This window comes from Notechis scutatus, chromosome 1, assembly GCF_049901735.1.
Source record: "Notechis scutatus isolate UNSWTSFEM ecotype Mainland chromosome 1, rNotScu1.2, whole genome shotgun sequence".
NCBI lineage: Eukaryota > Metazoa > Chordata > Lepidosauria > Squamata > Elapidae > Notechis > Notechis scutatus.
The window spans coordinates 26749114-26763965 of NC_142009.1; the positions used below are offsets into that span (position 1 = coordinate 26749114).

Below are 14852 nucleotides of genomic sequence, written 5' to 3' on the forward strand. Positions count from 1 at the left end.
GCCATCCTAGCAATTCAAGTCACATGACTGCAATCTAGGCATTTTGTAACTGGCTCATACGATGGCTGCAGTGTCCTGCAGTCACATGATCATGATTTGCAATTATCCCTACTGGTTTACAACAAGTATAATCAACGGAGAAGCCAGTAGAGAAGGTTGCACGTTACTCAAATTTGTACCTTCAGACTTTCAAATTCTGTTCATTTAGCCTTTCAATAAATCTAGAATTATCTCATCTAGTTGTGTTTCCTCTCTGGTTTACCCAGGACGGCTCACAACAATCTTGAACCTCCCCTGCCTTATTGTAGACTGATCAATTAGGGCAGATCCTTCCTCAGTTTCTTCCTAGGACCATTAATCCATCAGGAACTCCTCTCCCTCTTGTCTGATTGTTTCCTAGGCAGCATGTCTTCTCCTCATTCCCCAGGGACATTCACACATTCCATTACACTCCTATATCCTCTCCCACCTTGCAGCAACTATCCGAAGCCCCACTGTGCTCATGCCATACCTCCCACACCACTCACACACTATCTGGCAGCGGACACCCAAACAACTGTATTTCCCCACCACTTGTGCACCCATACGTATCCTCTCTCACTCAGCAGCAACTATTTACCTGCCTGCATGCCTACTTACAAGCTATCTGGGACTTGCAACTTCCTGCCGGCTTCCCCACTGATTTTGCTTGTTGTAAGCTGGCAGGAAGTTGTAGAGAGATGCTCACTCAATGAATCATGATCATCACTTAATAACAGCAATGGGAACTGCAGAGATTGCTTGTCACTAAGCAATGTGGTCACCTGATATTGCACTTTATGACTGTATTGCTTAGCAACAGAAATTCTGGTCCCATCACAACTTGAGGACTGTCTTGAGGTTGCCATCACAACTTGAAGACTATCTATCTGTAGTAGAATGTCAAGCACTCTCTACTGCCTTGACCTGCTCTGTCTGTTGAATATCTATTTATTTATTGGACTCTGATGTTCAAGCAACTCCAAAAAGACTGGGTGGCCTCCAATATTTACAAGGATATTTAATTTTTAAAAGAAACATGGTTATCTGGACAAAACAACATACATAATATGCAGGAAAAAATTGCTGTGGGCAATTGCAATTGCCAGGGCAATCCCAAACCCCAGTCCCGGGAGCAGAGCCTGAGAGACTGCCACAACATTTAAAGGGTGGGAGTAGAATGTATGTCTGAGTGGCTGCTGTGCTAGAAGACAGGTGCTACAACGGAGAATGCACATTTCCAATCTCTCTTACTCATTGTTTTGAATAATTTGGGTGTTTATTTTCTGCATATTGTGCTGGGCATGCTTCAATGCTAAAAATAATATGCATGTTTTTATGTTTTGTAGGAGCTAGTGGGTTGGATTTATTAGTTGCCTTGGTATCTTATAAATAGAGTAGAAATGACAAAAAAAATGAATGAATGAATCAGCCAGTTAACCAATGCATGCATACATATATTATATAGCAATCGCAATAGCACTTAGACTTATATACTGCTTCACAGTGCTTTACAGCCCTCTCTAAGCGGTTTATAGAGTCAGCATATTGCCCCCAACAATCAGGATCCCCAGAAGGATGGAAGGCTGAGTCAACCTTGAACTGGTAAGACTCAAACTGTTGAACTGCTGGCAGTCGGCAGTCAGCAAAATCAGCCTGCAATACTGCATTCTAACCACTGCGCCACCATGGCTCTTATATAGCGTTCTTGATTGCATGCATGATCTACAGTGCTTGGCAAGGCAGACAGCAGAACCTCTAATTTCCAATTCTAATTTCCTCCAGTATTTTTAATTTCTCCAGCCAGTCACAACTGTTGGACTTCCTTTTTTGCTTGTGATGTATCAAGGTGCCATTTTATTTCCTGGTAGGAATAGACTGGCATATTTAAGCGATGCTTAAATGGGAGACTGTGAGTTTACCTATAGCCATCTATCCAATTTATTTATTTTTTATTATCATTATGGATTCCCCTCTTTAGCAATAATGCATGCGCCTGCCCCTCCCACAATACCATCCCCTCCCCCCCCTCCAGGCCGCCAACGAGAAAGGTTGGGGAACTCTAAAATAAGGTCATCTTATGGAACTAGGAAACAGGCCTTTTCTGTCACAGCACTTGCCCTTGGGAACAACATCCCGCTAAGATTTGTCTGGCCTCAAAGTGCGATATGTTCAAAACAAATCTTAAAAGTGGCACTTCCCGAGGCCTTGGGTTAAGAATTGAGCTGCAAGTCTTGCAGGTGCTATTATTATTTTTAGAGTGATTGATTAGGACTTTTTCTTTATGCCGGTGGTTTTATTTGTATTTGTATTTATGATTTTATTATTGTGTGCTGCCCAGAGTCACGACGGAGTTGGGCAGCCTTATTAAATAAATAAACATTAAACATTAATACAGATTCTGCTAACCTTCAAGGCCATTCCCCCTATGCCCTCTACAACTACAGAGATCTATAATAATTGCTACGTGACCTCAGTGCAACTTGTCTCTCTGCTCATTTTTCCACAGAATCACAAGCAGTGCAGATAATAGCACATCTCTACAATAAAACCACCCGTCCTATTTGAAGACCTTTGCTTGCTACATTAGATATCAACAGATAGTCCTCAATTTACAACAGCTCATTTAGTGACCATTCAAAGTTACAACAGCACTGAAAAAAAGTGACTTATCACCATTTTTCACACTTATGACCATTGCAGCATCCCCATGGTCACGTGAATCCTTCCATTCCCCACTATCCTGTCAGAGCTGAAGAAGCTTCTTGGATGAGAAGCGAAACATCTTCAAATAAAAAAAAAAGTCCAGTTGCCTCCAGGAAAAACACCTTTGGGACAACCATGACCTGAGAAGCTCTACAGACTTTTAGCTACACAGTTTGGGATGAACACCCTTTGAATGGTGTGGGAGTAGGAATGGATTTCCAAGGAAAAAAATTGCAGACTACAGGAACCAGGAGTGCTACTCAGGTGACCCTGAGGACACAGATAAACCTCCAGGTGCTTCAAGGACCCTCTAAAAGGATGCAAATGTCCAGCTGTCTGCAAGGAATATAAATCCTTCCATTCCCCACTATCCCGTCAGAGCTGAAGAAGCTTCTTGGATGAGAAGTGAAACGTCTTCAAAAGAAAAAACAAGGAAGTCCAGTTGCCTCTGGAAAAAGCACTTTTGGGACAACTGAGAATAATTCTAATCTTTCCCCTGGGTAACAGCATTTCAGGTATCTGAAGATTGCTATTTCCCCTCAGTCATCTTTTTCTGGAGGCTAAACATGTCAATACCCTTTAATGCTTCCCCACAGATTTTATCCATATCCATCATCAACTTGGTAACCTCTTCTGAATTTGCTCCAATTTTTCATTGTCCTTTTTGGACAGGGGTGGCCAAAGCTGGACACTTAACTCCAAATGGGATTAGTCAGAACAACATTGGTGGAACAATTCTTCTAATGTACTTTCAAGAGTGGTTTTAAAAGTTTCATTGTATTGCTGGCTCATGATTAACTTGTATCCAAGAAGGACACTCAGATACTGTCTACATGTATTGCTGCCAAGCCTTCCCATTCTAGGTTTGTGACTTTCTTTTCTGCTACCCAGATGCAGAACTTTTACATTTATTTGTATTCAATTCCACTATATTAATTTCAGCCTACTGTTCAAGATTGTCTGGATCTTTTTTTTCCCAATCCCCCTTTCGTTCATCTGCAGCAGGAGTCTTCAAACTTGACAGCTTTAAGACTTGTGGACTTCAACTCCCAGAATTCCTCCTCCAGTCATGTTAGCTGAGGAATTCTGGGAGTTGAAGTCCACAAGTCTTAAACTTGCCAACTTTGAAGATCCTTGATCTGCAGGATTAGCTATCCCTTCTAGTTTTATGTCATCTGCAAATTTGAAACTGTCTTCTCAATTCCTTCATTGAAGTCACTGATAAAAATGTTAAACAGCATAGGGCTCAGGGAAGAGGCCCATAGCATCGCATTGGATAGTTCCCTTCAGGCTGAAGTAAAGCTATTAATGGACCTTGCTTTGGGCACATTTATTCAATCAAGTATGAGTCCATTTAATGAACATATTATTTAGCTCATATTTTACCATGTTACTGAAATTTTCATAAGCCACTGATATACTGGTATTCCCCTAATCTATTAAGCTACTGTTAAAGAAAGACGCACAGTTAATCTGGCATGATTTGCTTGTGCCAAGCCCCTGTTGAATTTGTTAATTGGATAATTATCCAAGTGCCCACAAACATGCTGTATATTGATATACTGTATATTTTATGCTTCCCTTTACAGAGGGCAAATCTAAGTAAGAAACTTCAGCAGAGAGTTCATCTATCGTGTCACCAAGTTTAGCCTGAGAAAACAGCAATGCTGCTTAGTTTCTACCATAATACATAAATAGTTTCTCTTCCAAACATCTCTACTTCTGTCCAAGTCATGAGTGATTCCCTTGTGTTAAACAATATAGTTTTAGACACTTAAGATATTTTATCTAATGAAGGTTGCAAACTCATTCATTATCAAATCGAAAAGATTAGTAAAAAAAAAAATAGGGAGTTGAATGGCAAAAACATTATAAATGAGTATATTGCAAGTCAGAAAATGTTCTATCAATTCCAAGAATCATCAAAGTAGTTAATCGGTGAAAGGGAAACTACTGCAGGAAACTTTCATTTTGGAACTGGATTGTTTTCCTAATTAGAACAAAATGCACCACAGATCAAAAGACAACAAATTTAAACTATTCATAGAAGACAATGAGAAATTATTAGTGTCTGCCTTTGCTGTACAGATAACTTGGGGCAAATGCCTGTGTTCTTTAGGAACATACAAACTGAGGCAAACAGTGACAATAGATGTTCTAGATATTACTGATAAATAAAAGAGAAATAATTTCCATGGAGATATTGTTCAGTGTTCTTGAAAACTGAAAGAGGAAAAAGCTGAATTTCTGGATATAAAAGTTCCTTAACTCTATCAAACAACTGGAAAGTAGAATAGTGCTCATCCTGTCTTTCTGATCCAAATCATATAACATATATAACAATATTATGCCAACTGTGTAACAGTAGAATATTTAACACAGGAGAGCCTAAGGAAAAGCCAGTTTTTCTGGAAAGCTAGCATGGTTGGGACTGTCCAGATCCCAGAGAAATCCATAGGCCAGGTGCTACAACACAGAAGACATGTTTCCTGCATTCCACTAGATGGCACTGTTTAAGAGAAGCGACCTAGAGTACGCCCATTCTGGTGGTCTTAAAACAGACTGGCCCTGAGCCATATAAGGTTTTATAGGTTACCACAGTATCTTAAATTGCACCAGAATTTTCTCATCCAGACCCAAGATTAGGAAATACAATTTTTTAAAATATAGAAGTGATTTAGAAAGCTGCAGAGTGATTAGCTTAACTTTTATTCCAGATAAAATTAATAAGATGGTATAAAATATTATTAGAAACAAAATTACCAGGCAACAGAGGGATCATGTTGAAAAAAAATAACCTGGGTTCTATAAGGCAAGTCACATCTTAGCCATATTTTGTAGTTCTTTGTAAATGCCAATATAGATAGAGGGTTTATCTGGCTTTCGTTGTTTATTTAGATTTTTAAAAGACTTATGGTTGAGAAAAAGACTGCACAACAGCTTCACAGAATCCTAGATGAGATGGATTATCTAGAGCAGGGGTGTCAAACTCGCATTGTCATGTCGTCACATGATGTATCACAACTTTTTCCCCCTTCGCTAAATCAGGAGTAGGCCTGGCCAGCGCCTGATGCATCTGGCCCGTGGCCCGCAAGTTTGACACCCCTGATTTAGAGACTTTTTAATCTGGTTTCAGGCCTGAGTGTGGGACAAAAACATTGGTTGCTTTTTTAACATGATCTTTAGTGACAGTGAGATAGGGTGGCTCACCTATCCTCACTCTGTCTGACCTCTCAGCAGCCTCCAATATCACTGACCGTGGTATCCTTCTGAACCAATTCAGTGAATAGGGAGTGGGTGGCACTGAGCTGTGCTTGTTTTCTTCCTTTCCCTAGGGTTGATTCCAGTCAGGGGAGATGGGGGGATAGAAAGATTCCGTCCTCAGCACCTGCTATGGGGAGGTGTCCCAGGGTTTGGTACTCTCTCCTCTCCTGTTTAACATCTACATGAAGTTGCTAGGTGAGCTCATCTGTTGCCATGGAATGAGGTATCATCAGTACGCTTGATGATACTCAATTATACATCTATTCTCCTGAAGAGTTAAGCAATGCTGTGGATGACTTATCTTGGTGGTTGGAGACTATGAGGGTCTGGATGGGGAATAACAAGCTTTAGCTGAACCCTGTCAAGACTGAATGCCTATGGATTTTTGGAGCCTGCTGATTTGCGGACAATTCCATCATTGGTATATAATCGAAACTTTTAAATATATTATGGGTGTGAATCAGGCAGGCAGTATTTTCAATATTAAGCAAAAATCAAGAATACAGGAGCATAACCTCAAACTGAGAGGAGGGAAATTCAAACTAATATTAGAAAGTAGTACTTCACAGAAAGAGTAGAGGAAGCTTAGAACCAACTTCCAACGGAGGTAGTGGGTCAATCATCAGTAAATGAGTTTAGACATGCTTGGGATAAACACATGTCCATCATCCAGCTAAAATTAAAAAAAAACAATCAAAAGAGTAATTAATTAATAAGAAAACAACAAAAAAGCTCAAAGAGAAGACTTGCTGGACCACTAGGTCTTTTTCTACTGTCAGTTCTGTTTCTATGTTGCGATGGTACTGGATGGGGTTGCGCTGCCCTAGATAGACCCAGTGCACATCTTAGGGGTCCTCCTAGACTTCTGCTTGTGCAGGTGGTCATCTTAGCTAGGTGAGCCTTTTGACAGGTTTGTGTTGTGTGCCAATTAGTCCCCTTCCTCAATTTTATGGCTCATGACCTGATCAGCTTTTGGCTGCACTGCCGTAATACACTCTACATGGAGCTTCCCTTCAAAAGTACTTGGGATCTTCAACTGGTGCAGAATGCGGCAGCACCTGAAAGTAGCACACATTATACGCTTCTGCTCCTCAACTTGCATTGGCTGTCACTTTGCTTCCTTGTCCAACTCATGGTGATGGTTCTGACTTTTGATCCTTCATGGCATGGGAACAGGTTATTTGAGGGACCACCTCTTCCAAGCTACAAATACCCATCCCATCAGATCTGGCAGAAGAAGTATGCTGTGAAGCATCTATATCTGGCAGAACCCAGAAAAGGGGCATTTTATGTTGTGGCATTCACTCTATAGATCATCTTCTCTCCCAAAGTGGCCCCTTTCCTGCTGTCTTTTTGGAAATCCCTCAAAACGTGGCTGTGTTAACACCAGCTTCTGACAAGCAAAGTAAATGAGGGAAGCCAGGTTCACTTAATGACCATATGATTCACTAAACAACTGAAGTGATTTGCTTAACAACCATGGGAAAAAGGTCATAAATTGGGGCATGACTCACTTAACAACTGCCTTGCTTAGCAACAGAAATTTTTGGCCCAATTGTGGTTGAGGACTACCTATAATAAATTAGTCAGGTCCTAAGATAATATGAATATTTGAAACAGAACGTACTGACTCAAATTGATAATCAGTATTTGAAGGATTACTAAACCAACTGTTGACGTTTCAATATTCCCAAATCTTAATCATACTTTTTTTCCCCTAAAACGCCTGAAGTTTATTTCATTTTTAGACCTCTCCTGAACAATAAGCACCATGTATATCAAAGGGGGGAAAGGACTTAGAGACCACCACCTGACCAACAAGAAATCAAACTGAACAGAACAAATCATATTTAAATGAAGATATATACTCACACTATATGGGCAAGGTCAAGGGGCTTCTCTGGCTGTTCCGGATATACAGGGTGAGGAGGATCTCTAGTGGGTACACAACCAAGAGATTTACTAATGGCATGGCTCAGCTTCTTGGCAGGCGATTTCTGTTGTTTTTTTTTTAGAAAGAATTAAACATAGAGACTAGTATTAACACAGCAGATCAATCTATGCAGCACACTAGATAAGAGTGCAATTGAACCTCAAAAGAAACAACTCTCAGTGCTCAAACCATAGCCATAGCCTTGGAGACATACCTGGGTTTCCCGGAAGAGGCCCATGGCTCATGCTCTCTCCTCAACTCACTGCCTTGTGAATACTGTACTGCATATAGTAGGAGAATTTGTATTCTGTGATTACTTTGCAGGATGAACAGAAGATTACGCTCCCCCTCTCCTTTCTTATTTCTCATGTCCAAACTTGCTTACTAATACCTTGCTCTAGAGCAGAAGTGTAAAACATGCAGTCCGTGGGCCAAATCTGGCCCACAATAGGCCCAGAGCTGTCCCGCGTTGCTGTCCTGGAGACAGTGAGGGACCAGCCCATGCCACCCTGGCCATGGCCACCCCGTCAGCCACAATGACCAGGCCACGACCATCCTGTCCCCCAAAGGGCAAATAAAATCCTGATATGGCCCACAATGGGATTGAATTTGACACCTCTAGAGTCTTTCTTGAGAAATGGAACATTGGAACATGGCTGGAAGGGATTTACTTATTATTTATTTTAATTGGTTTGCATGGCTGCCCACCTCACAACTTTAGCAACTCTGGGTGGCAAACATACTTAAAAAATTAGAAAAACAGTAACAACAAATATACATATAGTGGCAGCTAAGGATAACAGTAGTCACAACAGCACTTGTGTCACAGGGCTCATTAACCTCCTGACACCCACATCTCCCCCCAAAAAGACATATTTTTAAAGGTTTCCAGTTCTCAGGGGTATGGTGTTCCAGAAGTCAGGAAAGGGGATGGTTATTTTGAACAGCAGGTGGTAGTATAGTATTTACATCAACGTTAATACCACTGGCAGATTCTCTTCTGCTAATGGACAGAAACCACTCTGACTTTCTGTCTGATCTTCTGCCATGCAAAACTCTCTGTTTTGCAAACAAGGTAAATTATTTTCAAGGACTAACATGGAGGAGTAGTGAGCTCTTAACTCAGAAGAGTGGAACATAATCAGGAAAGCCAATATTTTGTTTCCATAGATTTTTTTAGCAACGTAATTAAGAAGTCAATTCCCCCCACTGAAGAAGTACTTTCTGGGGAAAAAGGAGAAACCACAAATGCATGCAGTGACATATGAACTCATTGTACAAGATGTGTTAAACCATCTTTCTTTTTTTAAAAAAATAGAGCTATTCTTGTCACAGTGTGAAAGATAATTGAGTTCAGTGAGTATAAATCTACAGTACTGTACTCAATTCTGAGACAATGTTTAGGATTTAAGAATATGTGAATATTTGGCAAGGATAAGACAGGAAGATGGAACTTAAATACATCACAGTGAGATATGCTATAATGTAAACGATGCCTTTAAACAGATTTGTATACATTCTTTCTTCACCGAAGCAAATTGGTGGATTTCCATTCATTCGTTTAAAAAAGAGAGAAGCAGACACTTTAAGCATTTATATAGTTTCTATTGCAATATTTCTTCAAACTGTTGGCATAAATACAACACACAAAATGGCTTTAATATTAGTGGAAGGGATGCAGAGTAAACCGTTTCAAAGTGCTGTATAAAATATGACAACATGAACTGCTGATACTATGCCATTGCTATCAATTCTGTTTCCAGGTTCACTGGATTTGCCAGTTTCTAGACTACTTTCAAAAACAACATTGTGTAATATCCTGCAACAATTAAAACAGAAAGGAGATATACTTGAATGAATATAGTTCAGCTAGAGGTGGTATATCAGCATAAATTCTTTTTATAAGTGGGGAAATGGGGAGATACTAGTTGGGGAATTCTAGCAGTTGAAGTCCACATATCTTAAACTTGTCGATTTTTTAAAAGCTGGTTTAAAACCACTAACAGAATACAGAAATCTTATTACTTGTAGTAGAAATAAACTAACATAGATGAAATCAAGAGGCGATAGATGTTCTACCCTGGATAACCAACAGAGATCTGCAATTAATCTATGTATAGTTTGAGTCTGAAAAGCACTTTGATTAAAAAATACACACAATCATATTCTGGTCAATTTCTTTTTAAAGCCAATTTGAAGGGCTTTGCAATAGACAATGTTAACAATATTAACATGTTTGTTCAAGATTTTTAATAAATCAGTTCTATTATGGATATCACAATGTGTTAATTTTGCTGACATTGTTTTAAAAAGAAATCTGCCTTTTTTCTACTCAAAATCTTGTTTAAAAAAATTAAGACTTTGAGATCCTAATGTTATAACAATAACTGATGGTGATTTGTGCCACTCATTAAAATAGGATTTCCTATGTGAACTACAGAAATCAAGTTAACCTCCTTATTTGTTTTTTGTTTTTTTGTTTGTTTGAAAAGGTATTTGTCACTTACTGCCTTTTATACTTGTCGTATTTCACATTAGTTGTATTTACACTTGTCATCAGAATTTTCATGTAATGTTCATTTTGAAATTATATTCAACTTGTTTTACATTTGAACTAGGGAATTACACAATCAGATTCTTACCATTTATTTACTTATTTATTTACTTATTTATTGGAAAGTATTTTATTCCACTATTTAGTGCTCTTAGGATCTCCAACAGAATGGAAAGAAAGAAAAAAGCATGTTCTTAAAGTTACTTTCATATCATAACCTGTTAAAATAAAGATATTCAAGTCACCTAACAGAATGGCTTACAGTGGCTTAAGTATGCCACATTACATTTGTAACTAAGGTGAAAACAATTTATCATATGTGAGTAGTGCACTCCTCTTTTTAATATCTATTTTTATTTAAAATAATATGACAGGTATAACTGCCATATTATTTTAAATACAAATAGATATTAAAAGGAGGAGTACACACTCAATATGATAAATCAGATATATCTGAAGAGTACCATAAGCCTTCGTTGGAATATTCCAAGTTTGCATCACCTATCAACAAATTTTAAACTATAAATGGCCATAGAAATAATGCTGAAAACACTTTGCTTTTTTCTTGCATACATAAATACAGTCACGTCTAAAACATTTCATATGAAGCACAAGAAAGCTTAAAATATTAATGACCAGAGTTCTGCTATTGTGTGAGTATAGAAGGCTTTGTCTCACCTAATCACAAAGGGAAGTGGACATTCTGGATCATAGCCCAAGTAATTTATTATGTGGTGAAATGTTTAGAACATACAGGGAAAACAAGTGACTGCTGGACAGGCATTATGTTGCAATTCTACTTATACCAGTAAGTGCACTGAAATGAAATAGTCCACTGTAACTTTAAACAAAACAACATCTAACTGCCAGGCCAACCTATATACAAGAAGTTATTATAAGAAGGAAATTGCTTTTCATATCCAATAACCTGAGTTGCTTATGCAATACAGTAACCACTGCTTATGGCTATAATTATGAATGTACATCATCCATACTATGGATAAATCCACATATACACATGCGAACATAGATGTGTATAACAATATCTATCAAAGCTGACAAACTCCAGTAACAAGAACTGCTTAGATTTCTGACAAGTCCATTACTGGATTGCTAGCGGGGTAATACAACAGAATATAGTAATGCTATTAAAGTAATTCTTTTATATAAGCTAATGTAATTAAGGCAGAGTTACTTTGAGTCTTTTTCTTATGCATTCTCCTCCTCCAGGGTTCAGGAGCTTTTTTCTTCTGTGCTGGCCATGTTTTCTCCCTTACCTGTCTTGTCTTGCTGCCCTCCCTATTAGGTACTCCATCACATCTTACAGAATCTCTTCCATATAACTCAGTTAATCCTACAAGGGAAATGTTCCCTAAATATTAAGATTCTGATAATATAATCAGGATGGTTAATAAAACAGAATTAGCACAGTCATCAATTAATGTTTCCAGACATGATTCAAACATTGTTTAGCCAGAAAACAATTTAATGTTTAGTAGCAAAAGCCATTGAGCAATCTAAAAAAAAAAAAGGAATAGATTTCTTGGTTATCTGCCATCTCTCTGCAAAAATCATATAACAGTTTCTATAATTAAATACAGATCTGAAACCTAAATGAAATGGATCACAAAACGCAGCTTTTACTATGAATAACTGAATTCATCACCTGGCATTCTCTCAAATCCTTTGCCAAGAAAAGGAATACTGACCATCAGCATATTGTTGAACTATTTTTTTTAGCTCCAGGCTAAGCTATTTTTACTAATAGTTTTATGAGCAAGGTATCTCACCTGCCAGTAAGTAGTTTTATTAAATAAACAGATAATTCAGTCTCGTTTACAGCCTCCCAAGCATTCCCTGCCAGCTTCAAGTCATTGATGCCAAAGAAAACCTTTTCTCTTTTAAAATACTACTTAATTCTACTAGACAAATCCATGGAACATGTATTGGAGTGAGAAGGCTGTCATTAAAGTGTAATAAATAATCAGTCATCTCTTCAAACACAACTTCTGCACAACTGGGCAAACTTTAGAAAGAATTTAGGATGGAAACAGTGAAGGGATAGATTGGGATTTGGAGAAAGAGGCTGAGCATCTCATTGCATACCCATGGCCACACAGAATGTGCTATTTAAAATAGATAATCCTAAAAATATAGTATTTATAAAAATATACCAGTAGTATTTTATAAATTTCCTAAAGTAACTATTGAACCTGAGTTCTGCTATTGTTATATTTACAAAAGGCAGCCTTTATTCCCTAAATTAGATGTTTATAAATTCCCTAAATTAGCTTTTTTTTTCCTTTTCATGATCCTGTAATCCCTTTTTCAGGGTGGAGTTGGGGCAACTGCAAGGGGCTAGGTGGGAAGTGAGCGTCTTCACCTCTAGTGCCACGGTGCCACTCCATAAATTCCCTAAATTAACTATTGGGCACAAAAATGATCCTGCTCCATTTATTATGCCAAAATTATTGATAATAATGCTCAAAAAGTTAAATTACCTTCCTATTATAACACTTTTTTGAGATATTTCCTTCCTTAACTTCCTTAATGCAGGAATACTATTTATATTAGGATTATAATTTAATTGCTCCAAGGCAAACACAAGGTCTCATGTATGACAACAGAGTGTGATGGGTATGGTGGTCTCTCATGAATGAAGACACTGAGGCAGTCGTCTTGAAGCCAAATCGGGATGAGAGCCCAGGGCAGGCTCTGACACCCTCTTTTATTAGAAGCAATCTTTGTTAACGTTTGCAATTTTTTGTTAGTGTGTTGTTACAAACTCATTACATCACACAAAATACCATATGAGAATACAAAGCTGTAAAGTTTAAGTTTGCTACAATTCTGGGTAAGAAGTGGCAACATTTCGACCTTGTCCCTCGCCTCGTGTTACAAACAACTACCAGAAGGCCCGTTGTCCTTGCACGCCGCGAGGAAACAGATAGCAATTCCCACATCTCCTCTGTTTTTCTTTTTTTTAAAAGACAGGGAGTGTTTTAGTTCCAACAGCAGCCTTTGTTAGGCACGTAGGCAAGAGTGCTGTGTATGCTGATGTTATCCATGGCATTCGTGACTTCTTCGACCATCACAAACATCTTGTCCTCGTCTGGGTCATCACAGGTTGGCTCTCCCATTTCTTCTTCGGATGGCAGTGGTTCATATGTGTTAGTTATTTGTTGATTCCAGAGAGCCATTACCTGTGCAGTGGCTTTTTTCTCAGCCAAGAGGGATAAACTGTTAGAAATAGTGCGTACAAAGATAGGTAATACACAAGGCAATATAATACATCCTTCAGCAATCATACCAATAAGCGCTACAATAGCTTGCAAACCAGGTAATTTTGGGAACCAGGATCCAAACATGTCTCTAAAATCAAGACCATTCCATGTTTGTACAGGTACATGTGCAATCTTGATCATTCTATCAGTGATTTGTTGAATAACTTTTCCACTATCATCTATTTCAATACAACAATTACTAAGATTAAATTTTCCACACACTCTTCCTTCTTTGGCAAGAAGATAATCTAAAGCCAAACGATTTTGCATGATATATGTTCTAGACAATGCACTTTCTTTAGCTAATGTTTTCAAAGCAAGAGCAGTTTCATTGGTTATAATTTCTAATACAGCTTGCAACCTTATAATTCTATTGAGCATATATATGGGGATACGGTACCCCCAAGTCCCATCCTGGGCCTCTTACTTGAGCAGAGTCAATAGGTGGGGTGTATCAGTAGTTGTAAACAGTGGTGGCCCCCACGTTAGTCCCGGACACCTTTTGGAAGAGATATTTCCTTTCCTGTAGATAAGATCTTTGCCAGCTGTGTGAGCCGCAGGTGACTCCTGCAGTGTCGTTAGGACCTTGGCCTTTGTTGATGGCAAAACAAGCATCAAAACACACAGAAGTGTTGGTAACCCCCCGAGTGACATTATGGGCAATGTACCCATTTTTTGCTTGACTGGTTGAGAACATTGAGGCAAGGTCAGAGATGGATCCTCCTTTGTAGGCATAGACATACAGTGAGGCGGTGATGGGCCCCACAGCCTTTGGTTCGTAGCATTGGATACCTTGTTTGGTGTAGCATCGTGCATATTGAGTGTTGTTATGCAGACAAGGGGAGACCGTCGTGGAGTTGCACTCAGGTTTCAAAGTATGATAGATCAGGGTGGACTGGGTCTTCGTTCCGCTGCGAGTAGTTTTGATGCAGGCATCGCAGGAGGATGGGGTGGCTGTCATATCAGCAGGAACAATGTGGAAACCCAGGAAGCAAATGATGAATGCAGTGGGCAGCTTCATGATGCTGATGTAGGCAAGGCTGGTTTGGGTAGAAAAGGCCTTACTTGTCGTCCAGGGACCCAGATGGTGTTG

General features: G+C 38.9%; 1 protein-coding gene across 10 annotated transcripts in view; it reads right to left on the bottom strand.

Annotated features, from left to right (window-relative positions):
• Positions 1 to 14852, bottom strand: part of DTNB (dystrobrevin beta) — a 120494-nt gene that overhangs the window by 72850 nt on the left and 32792 nt on the right. For all 10 annotated transcript variants that reach the window (XM_087959494.1, XM_087959479.1, XM_087959486.1 and 7 more), the window contains exon 9: positions 7861 to 7985. In XM_087959494.1, the coding sequence (XP_087815620.1) occupies positions 7861 to 7985 (125 nt within the window). The remainder of the gene's footprint in view (positions 1 to 7860; positions 7986 to 14852) is intronic.